The 18977-nt window shown below is 38.3% G+C and overlaps 1 protein-coding gene across 1 annotated transcript in view; it reads right to left on the reverse strand.

Moving 5' to 3' along the window:
* adgrv1 (adhesion G protein-coupled receptor V1) overlaps positions 1-18977 on the reverse strand; it is a gene marked incomplete at its 5' end in the record, with an annotated part of 162086 nt that overhangs the window by 91787 nt on the left and 51322 nt on the right. The window contains 24 exons of the mRNA XM_079814345.1: positions 673-819; positions 1260-1464; positions 1584-1806; positions 2898-3020; positions 3189-3453; positions 3565-3645; positions 3811-3957; positions 4339-4508; positions 4584-4711; positions 6776-6951; positions 8419-8684; positions 8782-8923; positions 9021-9159; positions 9258-9336; positions 9907-9994; positions 10930-11093; positions 11186-11365; positions 14364-14463; positions 14596-14726; positions 16086-16295; positions 16576-17384; positions 17472-17653; positions 17731-17975; positions 18089-18304. Of these exons, the coding sequence (XP_079670471.1) occupies positions 673-819; positions 1260-1464; positions 1584-1806; positions 2898-3020; positions 3189-3453; positions 3565-3645; positions 3811-3957; positions 4339-4508; positions 4584-4711; positions 6776-6951; positions 8419-8684; positions 8782-8923; positions 9021-9159; positions 9258-9336; positions 9907-9994; positions 10930-11093; positions 11186-11365; positions 14364-14463; positions 14596-14726; positions 16086-16295; positions 16576-17384; positions 17472-17653; positions 17731-17975; positions 18089-18304 (4616 nt within the window). The remainder of the gene's footprint in view (positions 1-672; positions 820-1259; positions 1465-1583; positions 1807-2897; positions 3021-3188; positions 3454-3564; positions 3646-3810; positions 3958-4338; positions 4509-4583; positions 4712-6775; positions 6952-8418; positions 8685-8781; positions 8924-9020; positions 9160-9257; positions 9337-9906; positions 9995-10929; positions 11094-11185; positions 11366-14363; positions 14464-14595; positions 14727-16085; positions 16296-16575; positions 17385-17471; positions 17654-17730; positions 17976-18088; positions 18305-18977) is intronic.

Below are 18977 nucleotides of genomic sequence, written 5' to 3' on the forward strand. Positions count from 1 at the left end.
ACACACACACACACACACACACACACACACACACACACACACACACACACACACACACACACATCACTCGCACACAGAGAATGGAGATCACGCTGCGCACACACAGAAACATTGTTGTCATAATGAATTCAAATAAATGCTATAATTCATTCATTCAAATAAACGTAATCTTACGCACTACTTTATCCCTGTGTCTGATTTAAAGCGGGCAGAATGCTAGATCTAACGAGCCGTAACTGACAAAAATAACCATAATTTTTACCCTTCTGTGTGCTGCAAACATCAAAGACAGCTTTAACTTGTCAGTGCTTGAAAAAGACCATGGTATAAGTGGGATAATTCATGACTAGCTATGCATTAAACGATTTGAATGCACCCCAGATGCATGCATTGAAATTGTTTAATGCACAGCTAGCCATGGATTATCCCTTACATTAGACTGAATAATAGGTTCTTTAAATAGTACATTGTTTTTAAAAATGGTCGTTTGCATATTTCAGTCACAACACAAGTATAACTGCTAAAAATGGCAGCTTATACTTAGAGCTGTGATTTTGGACTAAAATGATAGTCTGCAGTTCACAATATACTATTTAAAATATGCAATTCAGTCAAATATCAATACTTAAACAACTGAAAACAGAAAACCCATGGTATGCAAGCAGCTCTCACCACTCCTGAAGTAGGAAAAACGTCATTCAGACTACCATAGGCACTCCAGTGTACTGTTAGTCTGCCAAATCTGCCTCTCCTCCTCTCGATGCTCAGAGAAACAGGGTTATCATCCTCCAGCTCATCCACCTCCCTCATTAAAGAGTTCTATATACAAATATATTTGTTTATAAAATGAAATGATCAAATCTGTGCACAAACAGCTTCAGTAAGTACCATTTTTAATCTTTGAAAGATAACAGCAGTGTGAAACGGACACTACTTTACATTTAAAACATTAAGGCAAGAAACCTTTACAATTACAATACAAATATTTAAAGGCAGTTTTCTCCAAATGATTTTTTTTTCTCCTGCACTGAGCCAAAAATCTCCATTTCAGTAGCACATACATACACATTTTATTTTCCAATTTTCATTTTTGTTTGATGAAAATTTAAGTATAGATAATTTGCCTTTTTTTAAACAACATTTCCGAAAACTTGTAACACTGTTTTTTTTGCAATTCTTAATGTAATCAATCTACTGGGGAAGTATGGTTATACTTTTTGACCCTTTTCACCTGGGGTGTCTTGCCATGGCTATATTACCTGTGCAAAGCCTATAATCCCATAAGCATCATCGTTTGCTGGAATGAACAAGGTCACTTGACCACGAAAGCCAATTTCTGCCCCTCCTTTGGGGTTCTTGAGGCTGACACGGAAATGTTCTTCCTCCTCAGGAACATCATCATCAATTATATTCACTGCTATGTCTAGCTCACGTACCCCTGGCTGGAAAAACAGCTCTCCTGAACTGAGAATAAGAGATGGAAATATCAATGAACATCGGAGCTAGAAAAAGATATACAGTATAATACAGAAATAAAAAAAAAATTATTTGTTACTATGATTTACATAACAACAGTAACATACTTGGGGATGAAGTCAGATTGATTGGACACGGAAGTCAGCTCATATATGACAGTATTTGACTCTCCAGTGGCCACGATGAGACTCTTGGTGGAATTGAGAGATGGAACAGGAAGATACAGGAACTCTTGTGCAGATGGAGACTTGAGCACTTCAGCAAACTGCCTCAGATCTGACCTCCATGAGTGCAAGGCCGAACCATTTAGACCCGCAAGCAACAGGTGAGCTAAGAAACAAAAAAACTCTAATTTCAATCTAATTTCTTTATAATGATTGTTTTGCTGTGTATGATACTGTAAATGTCATGAAGCCTACACACCAGATTTACTTGCAATTGGTTTACAAACAATTGGTTAAATATATTCAAGCGAGACAGAATAAATCAAATATGCGTTATCCAAATACACTTCCATTCAAAAGTTTGGGTATATAAGATGTTTTAATTTTTTAGAAAGAAGTCGCTTATGCTCACCAAGGCTGCATTTACTTGATCAAAAAAAAAAAAATACTGCAAAAACTGTAATATTGAGAAATATTATTACAATTTAAAATAACAGTTTTCTATTTTAATACTTTTTAAATGTAACTTATTCCTGTGATGGCAAAGCTGAATTTTTATAAGCCATTACTCCTAACTTCAGTGTCACATGTCACAGAAATAATTCTGATATATGCTGATCTGGTGCTCAAGATTGTGCTGCATAATCTTTTGTGGAAACCATGACCTTTTTTTTATCATGATTCAAAAAGAAAGTTCATAAGTACAGCATTTCTTTGTAATGGAAATTGTCTCAATGTAAAAATTTTACTGTTAATTCTGATCTGTTTGCATCCTTGAGAAATAAATATAATAATTTCTTTAAAGAAAAATTGTACTGACCCTAAAATGATGAATGGTAGTGTAGATACAAGAAAGAAGATGCAAACATAATGTTACAAATATTACAATAGTATAATCACTTTGAATGCAACACATTTAATAATTGTAAGTCACAAAGTTGTAAACGTTAATGTTTGAATAGAGCTCAAATGAAGTCTATGTTAGCGTTTCTGTCTGATATAGTTGCAAAAGTTTGATACATAGGGTTAAGTGTTTAGAACAAACTCCAAACCAGACCCCAAACATGTTTGAGGAATGTCAAAACAATTCTGCCTTGCAAGCACTATTATTATTACATGTAAATTAAAATACCAATACACACTAAGCCACAATTTTGGTAAATCTGAAATATGGGTAAAAGTATGCTTAATGATAGTGGAAACACACTAAATGCATTATTATTTAAACAGACTGCACTATATTGTCTGGCAACTCACATATTCCCGAAGGAGGGGTGAAGGGGTGGACAGAAAAGAGGCCGGGAAATAGGATAGACTGTGTCTGCTGGAAGAAGCTTTGCTGAGAACCCCACATAAACACTTCACATGTTGGGCTTGGACCTTTTCATGGGGAATAATAAAGACAATGTGAATGTTAGATACGGATACAGGGGAGCAAGAGAATTGAATGCTAATTTTCAAGATAGTCACACAAACAGTGTCAAAACATCTTCAAATTGAAAATGCTATTAAACTGCAATAGTACTACGGACTGCGTATGATTGTTACCTTCAGTAACGATGAAGAGAAACGTATCTCCTCCCATCTGAAATGATTCCACTTGCTTGACTAGAGTATTGACTGCTAAGGGTTGAGGGTTTTGGAAACGTCCATTATTCCACTGGTAGATGAGACACGCCGATAATGTTCTGTTCCTGCACACGGCCAGGTGCTGTAGGTTGCTGCTGCCTCGTCTGAAGGGTACGGCTGTGGTAATGTCTTGTAACTCCAGACTTTGATGGAGGGAAAATGAGCCTCCAGTCCACACAAAGATCTTAGGACATAGAGGAAATGATCTCAATATTGTATTACTTACTTATTACTATGCTATGTATATCCCACGTAGAACTCAAAGTTTCTATTTAATGTGTCAGTTTGAGTTTACCTCACTAGAAGCTATCAAATATTGCTGAAGCTCAGTGGAGAAGTGTTTAACACTGAAACTGTTCACAGTAAGAGTCTGCTCCTACAGAAGGAGACAACATTGAACAATATACAAAAACACTACATTATAAAATACAAATCTGACTATAGTGAGTTAAACCAGTTTACACAATCATCACATGATAAGTAAAAAAGCAGGTATTGTTGTTGGCAGCTAAGAAAAAGATAAAATCGGCAGCATACTCACTTGAGTAAGGTTGAGGTCTGCCTGAATGCGAAATAAACTGACTGTGGCAGTTAATGGCATGGTGCTGTTTGCATGGGAAACTGCAACATAACTGGAGCCATTTACTGTGAAACTCACACAAGACCTGGGATTCTGGATGCTGACAAACTATGAAAAACAGAGTGAGAAAGAGAAAAAAAGAATTAAGTGAAAGTGAGTGAAGAAAAGAAACAAAATAGACATCCACAAATAGATAAAAATAAATACTTTTTAAGATAAAGTATAAACTTGAATACATTTTTTTATTTTATTTTATTTTTTATTTAAACTAATTAAAATAACAGGCATAAAATTATAGTGAATGTAGTTTTGGTTTAATTTTGTTGTAAGCAATCATCAAAATGCAGTTCCTTCTAACAAAACCAGTGCTCGAAGTGGGCCGGTACGTACCGGCACTTCTGTTTTAATTTTCAACTGAGGGGGAATACCACCCCGCAAATACTTACCAAAACTAAAAGTATTGGGCTGTTAACTGAATTCAAAACATACCTCCACAGGCACTAAGACGCCCTGCCACTTGTAGAGCGCAGTCTGGTTCTGAGTTGGACCTCTGGGCAGCCTCAGAACCAGAGCAGAGTCTTCACTGGGCACTGCACACCAGACTGATGCCAAGCTGTCCCTTATAGACTGAAACACTGCCAGCAGTGGCTGCTCTCCCCCTACAAATACATTAAACAATCGTTGGTTATACAGTTTTAATTCCACAGAATTAAACTTAAACTGCAATTTCTTACTCATTCCAAATGCTGTTCCTGACCGGGTCTCCCATTCCACACTGACAGCTGACTCCAGACCATTACTGCGAGATATAGTCAGGTACACCGTACCGGTACGCTCCTCCACTGTCATGGTGTCCAGAGTCCTGGAGAACACACACGTAGGTTACACTTTATTTCGATGGTCCACTTTAGACATTCTACTAACTATAAGTAACTGCAAGTAAATGTCAACAACCAGTCATTAGAGTATTAGCAGACTGTAGTAGACTTTTAGGATTCGGGTTAGTAGAATAGGTTGACATGTAGTTGCAAAGTTACTTCTAATCAGTAGAATGTCTGTTGGGAGACCATCAAAATAAAGTGTTAGCTGATATTAAGCAGACTGTCTAATAATACTATAATGTCTGCTAGTTGACATGTAGTTGCAAAGTTACTTCAAATAAAGGTCCTTTCACACTGAACGTGATTTTGACGCGCGAATAATTCGCGCAATGGTTTTATTTTTTGATCAGCTGTTTGTGTAATGAGTGCTTCCACACCGAACACGAAAAAATTTCGATTTTTTTAACACTCGCAGCGACAAACCGTAAGACCTCCGTTCATCTTCGGAACACAAATGAAGATATTTTTGTTGAAAGCTGATGGCTGAGAAAGGCTTCAGATAGGCCTCCATTGGCATTCAGTACATTTACACTCACAAGACCCATAAAAGGCACTTAAAACGTGGTTACAAAGTCCAGCTCACCACAGTGGCTCTACAATAATTTTACGAAGCGACGACAATAGTTTTTGTGCGCAAAAAAAAATCAAAATAACGACTTTATTCAACATCTTCTTGTCTTCCGTGTGTGCCTCCACGACGCATGCGCGAGAATATGACGTAGCGCCGGGGTTCGGGAATCCATGAAATGCACACTTTAACCCCATTTTGAGTACTACGCCGAGACCTAAAGCACGATCAATGTAGAATTCAACAGCTTAGATACGCGCGTCTTCCTCTGCTTGTAAACAAATCGCTTCTGGGTCATGTGTCCGAACGCCGGATCTGCGTCATATTCTCGCGCATGCATCGTGGAGGCACACACAGAAGACAAGAACAAGTTGGATAAAGGTGTTATTTTGATTTTTTTTTGCGCACAAAAACTATTGTCGTTGCATCGTAAAATTATTGTAGAGTCACTGTGGTGAGATGGACTTTGTAATGACATTTTAAGTGCCTTTTATGGGTCTTGTGAGTGTAAATGTACTGAATGCCAATGGAGGCCTATCTGAAGCCTTTCTCAGCCATCAGCTTTCAACAAAAATATCTTAATTTGTGTTCCGAAGATGAACGGAGGTCTTACGGGTGTCGAACGACATGAGGGTGAGTAATTAATGACATAATTTTCATTTTTGGGTGAACTAACCCTTTAACCTTTGGCAGATATCGCATTTCTCACGAGATTACAGCTGTAGTTGTGTTTACAGATGTACAGATGCAGCTGTGTTTGCCCACGGTAGGCTACAGACAATGATAACATAATCTTTTGAGTGAAAACTCTTAGATTTTTTTCTAACGTTACGTTAATTGTGCCCGCGACTATGGAAGGTGAATGTGTTTCCATCAGTACGTCTGTGGCACTTAAATGTTTACATTGTGACTCAACTGGAAACACAGCTGGACACAGCAGCTGTTCCGGATTGATTGGTTCCTGAAGTGTGTGTTTGTCTCGTCAGATGCGCTGCTAGAGGAGCTCCTCAAATTGTCCCACGGACATTTGAAAGTAAGTGCGGAACCGGCCATGATAAAGTTTTAGCTCCTGTACAAGATTAGCATACTCCCCTGCAGACTCTCTGTTCTTTAAGACTGGGTGCACCCAAAACCTTCTAGGTCTTTTAAAGAAAATGAAAAGCTTGTCTTTACTGAATGAGGAAGTGTCCGTGTTTTCTCAGCTGTCTCCGCAAATGTTTTGGAATGTTGGAGCTCTGAAACGTTACAGACGTCGCAAATTCGCGTCCCGGCTGATGTGAATGGTTTTGACAACTATTCACACATGAAATATTCATTTTTCCGCTTCGCTTTTTCGTTACGTGTCCGGTGTGAAAGGGCCTTTAAGTGGACCACTGAAATAAAGTGTTACCCACACATATAGTAGAAGCAGGAGTCGGGTGGGTCTGTGTGTGGTAACAAAAGCTTGACATCTATTTAGAACAGACTGTAAATGTACCTATTAAATGATGGTGATATTCTGAACAGCCCTAGAGGAGCCTGGTTCTGCAGTACGGTGATAAAAGTCTGCAAAGAGTCTCCCAGCCGAGCACCTCCACTTGGGTTGGACAGAGTCACTGTAAACGTCTCATTCATCTCTGGCTCGGCATCCAGAACAGCCCAGATCTCTAAAGTCTAGAAAACAAAGATGATACTATTGAGAGCCTCCTCTTTGACAAGCCACTGGTTTCTTATGAATTTTCTCAACTTAAATAGACTTTTAATGTATTATAATACATGCTCAGTTGACTATTACACAAATCAGGAGAATAATTCAAAGCTTGAATTTAAAAATATAAAGCCCCCATGACATCAAAATGTCTGGTTTAAGGCTTTTAGTCCATGCCTGCTAGTTTGAGATCATCTATATGCTAGTGAACTCCTAAATGATACAACAACGAAAAATACTTTTAGTAAATATTCACATTAAAAATCTGTAAAATGTACAGTTTATGTCTTCAAGAAAAAAACAGACCAATTAAAAAAATAAAAGTCCTTTAAAGCAGCACTAGGTAGTTTTTGATCTCGGGGTCCCCCTACAGTTGGGAAACAGTATTGTCCTCTACTACTGTCGTAAACTGTCATTCTACATCAGTGGATGCATCGCACGTGCATTTGTTGACATGACAACTATGATAGCCCTGAACACAGCCAGAGTTCACATGCAGGTGTTCTGCTTGCGTCGCGTGTGAATTGCTTCATCCCAGGTACAGTGGCATATGTTTCAGCATGTCATATGAATATAATTTCATGGGTTTTGTTTGTTTTGTTAATTTTAACGCCAAATGATCGCGATGCTCACGTTTACAAGCCAGCGTCATTATAGTAGCCTAGTCTATTGGTTACCTTTTTACGGAATCTATATGATACTTCAATTCAATGTTTGAGTGGTAGGTAATAACCATATATCGTCAATATTATAATATCAAGCTACCCTAGATGAATCTGCAAATTTAAAAAATCGATTTGCATTATAGCTTGAGGCAAGACAAATAAACTAATATCACAGACATGTTAGGTATCCTAAAATATGATTTTGTACGTCTTACGTATTTACTTGCAAGAATGTAGCCCCTCCTCCTTCAGCTCACGCCAACGAGCAAACGCTGGCCCAATGTTGATCCTCCTCCTACCTTTAATCCGATCACTTTCTCGTTTCCTCTTTTTGCTTTCCTCCGACAAAACCTTTGCTTTCTTATTTTTCTGTGCTGCTTCGGCCATGACTATAACATTCGGCAAACAAATGATAGTTTGGCTCGCACGTCCGAATTTAAGGAAGTGGGGGTGGTGGTGGAAGTGACGTATATGCCGTAAAGCAGTCGAATTTTGTAGTTCTTTTTCTCGGGTTACTACCCGAAACCCGAAGTTTAAAAGTATGATTAAAAACGATACAGACCCTGTCAGGCTATGGCAGACGTGTCATTCAACCTATTGTAAGTCGATGTATCATCACAAGAGGTTTGAAAATATATTATAAAGGTTGAAAAGTTACCTAGTGCTGCTTTAATTTTTTTTTTTTTCCATTCCTAAACTTTAAGAGGAAACTTTCCAAAAAAAAAACCTAAATACTTTGGGCAACTGATAAATAAGATCTTTATATACCTTGAATCTGACTCCATCCTCAAGCACAACAAAGCCAGAGGAAGGTGTAAGATCATCAGTGTACAGGGATCCATTGGCATCAGTGATGGTGAACTGGACCGTTACTGTGCCAAATGTGCCCTGAGGAGGGTCCCGTATAATGTAGAGGGTGGCCACACTCTCGCCCAGACCTGACACAGAGGTCGGCTCCCTTAACAGGAAGTGCTCACTGTTATTGAAGGATATGATTCCACGACCATCGTCATTGGCCAGAATAGTCACGGTAGCTATGGAAATACATGAGATGAAGATTACATCGTACTGTAGAGTCATGGAAAGTTGAATGTTGAACATTAATGTTTAGTGTCTCCCAGCATAAGAGACCTGTAGTGTTCTCTCCCAGTTCCAGCCCTGTCGACGGGTTTGCTAGAATTAACTGGAACGTCTCATCGCCTTCAGGAATGGCATCATCTAAAATCTGGACTTCGATAAACTTGTGCCGTTCTCCACCCACAAAGTGAATTATCTGTGTAATATACAGTATGTGCTCAATAAACAAACAACAAATACTGAATAATTCATGATATTAATGATAAAAACAAGAAAGAGCGTTTGTGACTTACTGATGGAGTGGCATTGAAATCCAGACCCAACTGAGCCTCGAGATTCTGGGCATAAAAGAACAGGGACACATTTCCATACGTCCCGGCATCACGGTAGGCCACCAGATTTAGTACACCAATCGTCTCATTTACCACGTAGCTGAAGATAAACAATATTTTTTACCAAACATTAATGCCTCTCTGAGAGATACCAAAGTTAACAAAGATTGAAAAAAAAAGTAGAAGGGAAGTTCATACTCTATGTTTTGCCAGCCAATGATCCCTTGGATTCCATCATTAGCATTGATGCTGATCTCTGCTACAAGGCCTTCAGTATCTGGAAAGATGGGCATTGGTTGATTGATTGAACGAACGAACAAACGAACTTAATGAATGAACGGTCTGAATTTAAGGGATAGAATAATGGACAATGGCAGCATGCTTTGGGGTTCTCATGAAGCGCACATTCAGGAAAAGTACAAATCAAAACAAGGACATCTGTCACAATATTAATCATCCTCTATTACTACACTAATAGTCATCTACCAATACTCTTCACAAATCACTGATTATAAGCGAGGAGAGTGGGCTGTCTTTGGGAATGATATAGATCAGACTGCGGTGCGTGGTCAGTTATGTTAAATATATAAAATGCCACTAACAATAAGTAAAAAAGCACTACAGCATATCAAGCACAGGTGTGGGTATCCATTACCTTTCAATGTATAGTAAATCTCTAGGAAAGGATGTGAGACAAGATTGAAGTTCAAGATGAAAGTATAATTGAAAGAAGACCCTAAAGCCTAAATAAATATGGCACATTCGACAAAGCAAAGCGAATAATTACAGAATATAAAACATTATTTAAAAGGTTCAATCAGCTTAATTATCTTCTTAATCATCTTACTTAGTTTAGGGGCAGTTGGAAGGGTGGTTATGAGGACAGCTGATGTTATATTGACTAAGAAAAACTCTTGCAGCTCAGGGATGTCATCCTGTTAAAAAAGAAAGAAAAAATATGCTTCTTGATTAATTCAAACATGATAAAAAATATATTGGATTGAATTAGTATCTAAAAATCATTCTTAATTTATTAACAATAAAATGTTAAAATGTAGTCACTAGTACCTTTCACACATTAAACCCGGTAGGTTACTGTAAAATTAACTTTTCTGATAAATACAGAAATGTTTTATTTACACAGGCAATGGCATTCTGTCTTTTTTACCAGTAAGATACCATTCACACATTGAATTGACTCAAAGTGAATAACAACACTATTGTTGTCTCGTCTGTAGAGTTGCTATAGTTAAATTGAACTTATTTCATAATTGTTTAACTCTACACAGTTTTTGAACCTGTGAACCTTTGAACAATGAGCTGACTACAGCTGAATAATGACACTATTGTCTTTTAGAGCTGCTTTACCTCAGAATTCATTTCTGTTTGAATCAATGATTCTGTTATTTTCTAAATAGCAGAAAATATTGTAAGTCTTGTATAAAGGTGACTTGACTGGACATCAATACCAAAATACCGGTAAACTCTGTGATGTCAATCATCTGAAATTACCTGTAAACGCAGAGCTGTTTTCTTCATCCACATAGATTAGAAGAACCGTTCTAGTTTCAGTATTTGTCCAATTTGACGAAATTTTTTGTACTTCTGAGTGACGAGTGCAAGCAAACTTTTTACATCAGCACGTTCTGACCTCGTACTTGCTCATAAGGTAATCTTATTTAGTGTTGATTTGATTTGTTCACACATAGCATCATAACAGTAATGTTACAACTTGTAATACCGGAAAATTGCCAGAACTGATTTATAGGTACTTATTAAATGGTCATGTTAACACATGATTTGTAAACAATAATTTACCAGTAAAACTGTATGTGTGAAAGGCGCTAATGTTAAATCAGCAGCATCATACATCTATGATGGTGATGGGGATGGACACAGATGTCTGTCCATCCTGCATGATCACAGAGCTGGAGACGTATCTGAAGTCCTGGCCTGATTGGGCTAGAGCTCCATCAGTCTGTCTGAGGTCCTGCAAAGAGCCTTGCACGGTCTCATAGCTTATATTTACAGCACCTGTGGGGTAAAGTAGCAATACCGGTATTTACATTCTCAAACTTCAGGAAAACACGGTTTGATTTTTCAAGCTTTTTTCTAGTATAACTAACCTGATGCACCAAACTCTCTGTTTATGTAAATCCGGATGGTGGTGTCTTTCTCATCTGTGGTAATTTTTAAGGATGAGGGGGCGATGCTGAGCAAACCAAACGGCTCGTCACTAGCTTCCACGCTCACCACTGCTTCACGACCCTGGGCGCTCAGAGCTGCCACGCCCGTTTTGGTCACCCCTGAGAGAATTAATTATTATAAATTATTATTATAAACAAAGAAAAAATTAAAGCTGCAAGCAGCATTTATCGGGGTTCAAGCAGTTAAGGCCTTTAAGCACACAAGCATCAAAAGACATTAAGTTTTATTTAGCAAGCATTTAACAACAGTTTTATTGACAGGCGATCTGACTAATCATAATCCGCCATTTTGTCCAACAAAGCAGTCAGGAAAGTTAGTAGATTAACATAGGAGGATTTAAATTTGAAAAACAAAGTGTACTGACGTCTTAGCACTTTAAAACAACATTCCTTTTATGTTCATTCATGTTTATTTTAATGATATAAATTAACTAGAAGGAAGAGATGATCGGTTCACAAGCAGCTTTAACTGAGCCTCTAGTCTACAGCGATCTATCAGACACATTAAAGAGTCACAAAATGGTATTTATTGTTTAAATGTCTCTAAAAAATTACTACATTTGAAAGGTGAGACTTTGTTTCATATCAAAAGTACTCGTCTGTCAGCGCGCAGTCTTTTCTCTGATCCGCAATGTATTTTTCACTGTGTGAGAACTTGGTGTGGTGTGAGAGTGGCATCGCTTGTCAGACATAGCAACAGTAACTAAAGTGGGCGGGTCTTTGCGAACGGTCATTGACAGTATGGACGGGGATTCGCCAGTCTCAATTCAAAACAAATTTCATCACAATCCATCATTGTTCGTTTCAAACATGTGAGAGCATCAAAATGATCCATGGGTGAAATTGATTGGATTTAATAATTTTTTTTGTCAGTTTTGCAACAGTAACTAAAGTGGGCGGGTCTTTGCGAACGGTCATTGACAGTATGGACGGGGATTCGCCAGTCTCAATTCAAAACAAATTTCATCACAATCCATCATTGTTCGTTTCAAACATGTGAGAGCATCAAAATGATCCATGGGTGAAATTGATTGGATTTAATATTTTTTTTTGTCAGTTTCTATCATAATTTTAACATTTTGGCATTATTGTTTAGCTATTTACCTATGTTTTCAAATTTCCTTAGTTTTTTTGTTGTTGTCTCGATCAGACTAACGGCTTTGAAGATAACCACAATTTTTTAAAGCTCTAAATGACACTTACAAAAACCATAAAGCAAAACCTGGCATGTTTGGCATTGTTGGACTCGGCAAGGATTCTTAGGAGGCCACTCCTGTGAAAAAAACACGGGCTTGAAACTTCTAAGGCTCCTTCAAGGCAAAGCCAATGACGTATACTGAGTTTTTTGAGATACACCAATATTCTCATAGACTATCATGGCACCCTGGACAAAGACACCGCATGCCAATTTTCAGTAGACTAACGGTTGGGTGCGCTTATAGCTATTTTCATGATTTTTTTCACTGTTATAGCGCCACCAAGTGGCCAATTGTCACGATTTTTTTTCATGTCAACTCAGATTGAGCTTATGAACATGTGTCCCAAGTTTAGCAAAAATATCTCTTTCCGTTCACAAGTTATAACCATTGTATAGTGCCACCTAGTGGCCAATTGTTGCAATTTTTTTCAAATGATCTCAGATTGAGCTCACGAAGATGTATCCCAGGTTTAGCAAAAAAATCTCTTTCCGTTCACAATTTATAACCATTTTAGTAAAAATGGCCCTAGTGCCATCAAAGATTTTGGTTCCCCTTATCGACCGTTAATTTAAATTTTGAATTTTTTGGATGATTATTGATTGTCAGACTCCAGAGAATATTCTTGCAGTGGATTGGTTCCAATCGGGCCAAAAACCTAGGAGAATTCAGCAAAAATTGTTTTTTCAAAAGAATGCAATTTACTCGAAATTGGCGCCTGAAGAGCGAGCAAATCGGAGATAGCCATTTTGTCTGCCTTGAGCCAAGGATTCCAACGATATAAGACACTTGATCCTGGGACAAACAGTCTAAGAGTTATGAGCAATTTTGAACTTTTGGTTGCTGTAGCGCCACCTACGGGCCATCCGGGGTCATACTCTGATAGGTTGTCCCCAAACTGAGGCCTACCATCTGGCCAGGTTTCATGTCTCTAGGCCTTACGGTTTGGCCTGCACGATGCGTTTCACGAATCCTTACAATTACAATAGGGTTTCAGCATTTCATGCTTGAACCCCTAATAAGAATGAAGGCTTTTTGCCAGTTATAGCGCCACCTATGGTCCGATCTCCATGAAACTCTGCATGCTTCCTCGACATGTTCTGACACATATGCTCATCAATTTTGGTGAAGTTCTGAGTTTTCATTTGGGATGTATAGGCTTTTTAGTGTATTTTGCCACGCCCCTTTTCTAAATGACCCTGTTACAGCCAGCCAAATGCCAAAGTTCAACTTTTTTTTGATAATTATTGATCGAGAGAGTCCAGAGAATTGTCCTAGACTGGTTCGGTTCCGATCGGGCGAAAAACCAGGGACTAGTTCGCAAAAGTAGGTTTTGGACAAAATTCGACATAGCAGAAAATTTTCCCTGCCTACATCCAAATCGGAGATAGCCATTTTGTCTGCCTTGAGCCAAGGATTCCAACGATATAAGACACTTGATCCTGGGACAAACAGTCTAAGAGTTATGAGCAATTTTGAACTTTTGGTTGCTGTAGCGCCACCTACGGGCCATCCGGGGTCATACTCTGATAGGTTGTCCCCAAACTGAGGCCTACCATCTGGCCAGGTTTCATGTCTCTAGGCCTTACGGTTTGGCCTGCACGATGCGTTTCACGAATCCTTACAATTACAATAGGGTTTCAGCATTTCATGCTTGAACCCCTAATAATAGGTTGTGTATAGAATAAAGCACAACATAACGCGTCCATAATATGTTAAGTGAAATAAGACAACAGCTAACACTGTAAAAAAAATCTCAATTTTAATACCCCCAATCTTTAACTTGTTTTCTATTCAAATATGTAAACATCCTTAGATTGTTGCAAGTATAAATGCTAACAGTAAATGCCAGCGGCCTTGCTAAACATGGTAACAATCCTGTGTGTGTTTCTGATAAATACCATTGGTTTGTATATTTGATAGGATAACTCTGTACTCCTCTCTTTCTTCTGGTGTGGTATCCTCGAGTAGCTTTAACACTATAGTATTATTTAACATTCCCTGGAACAGAAAATGAGGCAGAACATTAATCCTCATTGTCCTTTGATTTCAATATTAAACCAATACATGGGTTTGACGGTTTAAAAGAAATGCTCAAATGATTTGGTCAAGCAGCATGTTTTTCTACATTACCTCAGAGAAAAAAAGAGTTCCTGAGGTGTCTGCAAAAGTCATTGACACTCGAGGGCCTTCAATTCTCCATTCCACTGTGACATTTCCAATAGCAGGAGCTGATCTCTCCACCAGCAGAGACAAACTCTCACCTGTTGAATACAATGAACATCTAATCTTCGCTATTAACCATGCATAGCGGATAATAAGATGTTGATATTGCATGTTTTTCCATTAACTGACATTTTCAGCCTGATATGTTATTTCTATAAGAGTTCCTTTTCTTTGCTGACTAGATTAACTAGTATTCTAGTTGTAAAGACAACTACAGGGATAGAATTCACGTGTCCTGTCATGCATGCATGCATGATGACACAAACCATCTCCCCCAATGTAGCAGCTGTTGCAGATCCCTCTTCACTCATCTCATCTTGGTACTATATTACTAGTTACTATGGAGCACAAACTGATGCCTAATTATCCATTTACAACATGTTTCAAATGCCTCCACACCTGCACATACCACTACTAGAAGTTAAATAAATTGTGGTACTCTTAAACCCACCCAACAAGATTAAAGGGCTGTTCACACCAATGATATTAACTGTAAAGTTTTAATACGTTTCAATCATCATTCTAATTCTATTGGAACAGCTAATTCCACACTACAGCTATAACAATATCATTGGAAACACTTTTAAAATGATTCTTTCCAGCTGATGAACGATAAAAAATTTGAAAACATTGAGAGCCAATCAGAATCCACCTGACTTTAAAGAACTTGAGCATCCTCTTATAATAAACAGAATGTTATTTTTCGTTGGTGTGGATGCTAACATAGTTATAGACAGGGCTTGACATTAACACCCGCCAACCCACCAAATATGGGTGGATTTCAGCAGTGGCGCGTAATGCAGTCAATCTAGCCACTTTGGCAGGTTGAATTGTATATATATATATATATATATATATATATATATATATATATATATATATATATATATATATATATATATATATATATATATATATATATATATATATATATATATATATATATATATATATATATATATATATATATATATATATATATATATATATATATATATATAATTTTTTTTTTCTCTCAATTGTAGTCTGTTAAAAAGACATCTGAAATAAACAAAGTGCAATGTAATGTTGTAAAAAAATATTGATTTTGCAATAAATGGCGATACTGAAATACACATTTTTGACTAAACAGTCAAGTATACACAAAATATTGTCAAAATGCCAGTCTTGGTGAGTATTCACGTAAACACAGTCAGTTATGTTTTAAGTGAACGTAAACAGTTGAGAAAGAAAACGCATGTGTATGTGTAAAATTGTTTCCAGTGAAAATACTGAGTGGCTAGTAACTTTAGAAAATCACTAGCCACAGTGGCTGGTGAGCAAAAAAATGTCTGTCAAGCCCTGGTTATAGTTATAAGTTGTGGTCTTAAATATTGGAAGTCAAAGAAAACACTGACCCTCTCTGACGATGACCGATCGTGAGGCTGTGTGGAAACCCACAACCCCTGCCGCATTGTCATTGGCCAGGATGAGGATGGTGACGGTGTCCGAACTGGGAAGGATACGGCTACCACCCTCAGTGCTCACTAACCCAATCTGTAAAGTCTCATTGTCTTCAGGTTCCGTGTCATCCATGATGACAAACTCAAGGGTCTTCTTTACATCACCTTAAAGGAACGTACAGGAGGTTATTTATCTACTGCAAAAGTGTTAAAATGAAGAATGGAATGGAAATGAAGAAGTGGTATGCTTTTCACACTTTTATTTTTTTTTATTTATTTGATTATTTCTGTCAAGATGAAGTATGACCACTGTGAAACAAAGTAAAACAAAATACTTTCAAGTGTGAAAAGGCCAAATGTAAAAAGCACATATTGCTAAAGAAGCTCTCTTGACTTGTTGTGGCTAGTGTTGTCCATACATCAAAAACACATAGTCAAGACTTACCCTCAGCAAAGATGAGGGTCTCCCCCGTCCCATTGAAGTCAGCGTTTGGTGTGGCACTGCCACCAACATACTTCCACTCAACTGTAACCTGTCCCATACTGCCTCCTCTCCTCTCAATGACCAGCAGCACTGTAGTTTTGGGTTCCTCCCTCACTTCCAGATACAGCCCATCTTGAGTGGCATTGGGGTTAATGCTGTAGAGCAGAAATATTCCAAACGCATCTCCATTCATCCCTATAGTCACCAAAGCTATGTCTGGTTGCTGGATCATTGGCAAGTTCTTGGCAGTTACAGTCATGTTGACCAAGCTAACCTTCAGGATTTTAATCATGAAACTCTCATCCACCTCTGGCAAAGAGTCAGTCAAGATGGGTACAGTGAGGTTAGTGACTCCCGATCTGTCCAGCATGGTTGTGGTCTGAGCCGTCATAGATATGTAGTCGCTCCCAGCAACAGCTTGTGAGCTAAACAGCGAGGCGGCCGCCGTGGTGTTTTTTAAATAAGTGAAGGTTTGTGGGGAAGAACTCAATTGTCTGGCCCCAGATGTTACCCAGAAGCAACTCACACTGGGGGTGGTGATGTAGCTGAAAGCTTGGCAAGCTCTCTCTCTAAGGCAGAACGCTGCACAGAAATTCAAGACGTTTGTGTTTGTGGTGATGTTGATGGGTCTGCGGAGGGCATTAGATGGCGCTCCAGCCAATGGAGAATCATAGTAAACCAGGAAATCTCGGCCTTCCCTTAGAGCATTGCTTACAATATCAATCTCAGAGGTGCTATAAACGATCTCCAGCATGCCAAAATGACCACCACTGCAGTGGAAACACACACACAAAACAACATAATGTACTGTCCAAAATAAAATTAGTTTAAAAACATGGGACACAAAGGCACATTACCTTCTTCGAACTGTAACGTTAGCAATAGAGTACCCTTCCAGTGGCTCCTGGACGCGGTATACTGGTTGCTCAAAGTACACGGTTCCGTGAGGGTTGTCATTGGCAGGAACAATGATATCGACCTCTTTCTCAGGCCCAATGTTCCCACCATTTGTGGCACTTACAAGCTGAACCTTTATAACCTAAATTAAACAGATACATTTAAGTAAAAAAAGAGCTTTCATACATCCTTATGAAGCTTTAAAAAAACAAGACTTACCTCTTCAATTTCAGGTACATCATCAGCCAAAACTTCCACTTTCAGGGTCTTTAATGTTTCTCCAGGATCAAACCTGACTTCACCAGACAAAGGTCGGAGATCACCAGTGGCCGGTCTCCCATTGACTGTGGCTCTCCACTGGACAACGACATTGCCCATAGTTCCAGCGTTCCTCACTATGGGTAGGGAGACCTCAAATGCATTTACTTCTGGCTCCTCAACTGTGATGGGTGCGGCCTGAAAAACTAACAATCAAAAATGAATTACATCTCTTCAGCTATGTGTCACCACATCAGCGATATGTAGAACATTTAACACATGTTGCATTTGACAAGCATGCTATTCATAAGAAACTAACCAAAAGATCCATATGGATCATCTGAGGGTAGGATGGTAATGATGGCCTGTGTGAGGTCCCCCAGGAGAGCTCCTCCGGTGGTCTGGTTGAGAAGCTCAATTCGGAAGGTTTCTTCCAGCTCAGGCACCAAATCATTGATGATTATGATGGGGACAGGCTTGCTACTCTCTCCCTCCAGCAAAACGACATCAGAAGAGGCCACACTGTAGTCCTCACCTATATATCAGAAACAGAAACATATATATTACTTTAATTTTAAAATAAATATTCCATGAATTCCATAAACATTCCATTACATTTAAAATGAAGAAACATGCAATTCTGCATTTACTTGATAAATACAGTGAAATTATGAAATATTATTAAATTTGAAAAACGTAAAATCTATCTTAACATATTTTAAAGTATAATTCTTAAGATTAATAAATATAATCTATTATGCTGAATTGTAAGAAGCCATTACTCCAGACTTCAGTGTCACATGATCCTTCAAAAATCATTCTAATAGGCTGATTTGGTGCTCTCTTAGTTGGTACAAATCATTTAATGCACTAGTCGTGGATTATCCTGCTTATACCATGGTTATTTGCCAGCATTGTCCACTTAAAGGTGCAGTGTGTAGTATTTATGAAGGTCTATTGACAGAAATGCAATATAATATACATAACTATGTTTTCAGTGGTTTCCAGACCTTACACATAATGTACCGTTATGTTTTTATTACCATAGAATGAGCCATTTCAATCTTCATACACCACGGGTCCCCTTACAGTGAAATCGCCATTTTGTGCCGCCATGTTTCTACAGTAGCCCTAAACGGACAAATTGCTCTACAGAGCGCTAGACACTCTCTGTTCTCTCCGCCGACAACATTTCTGTCCTGTGTTGG

Source organism: Gobio gobio (genome assembly GCF_949357685.1).
Source record: "Gobio gobio genome assembly, chromosome: 4".
NCBI classification, from domain to species: domain Eukaryota; kingdom Metazoa; phylum Chordata; class Actinopteri; order Cypriniformes; family Gobionidae; genus Gobio; species Gobio gobio.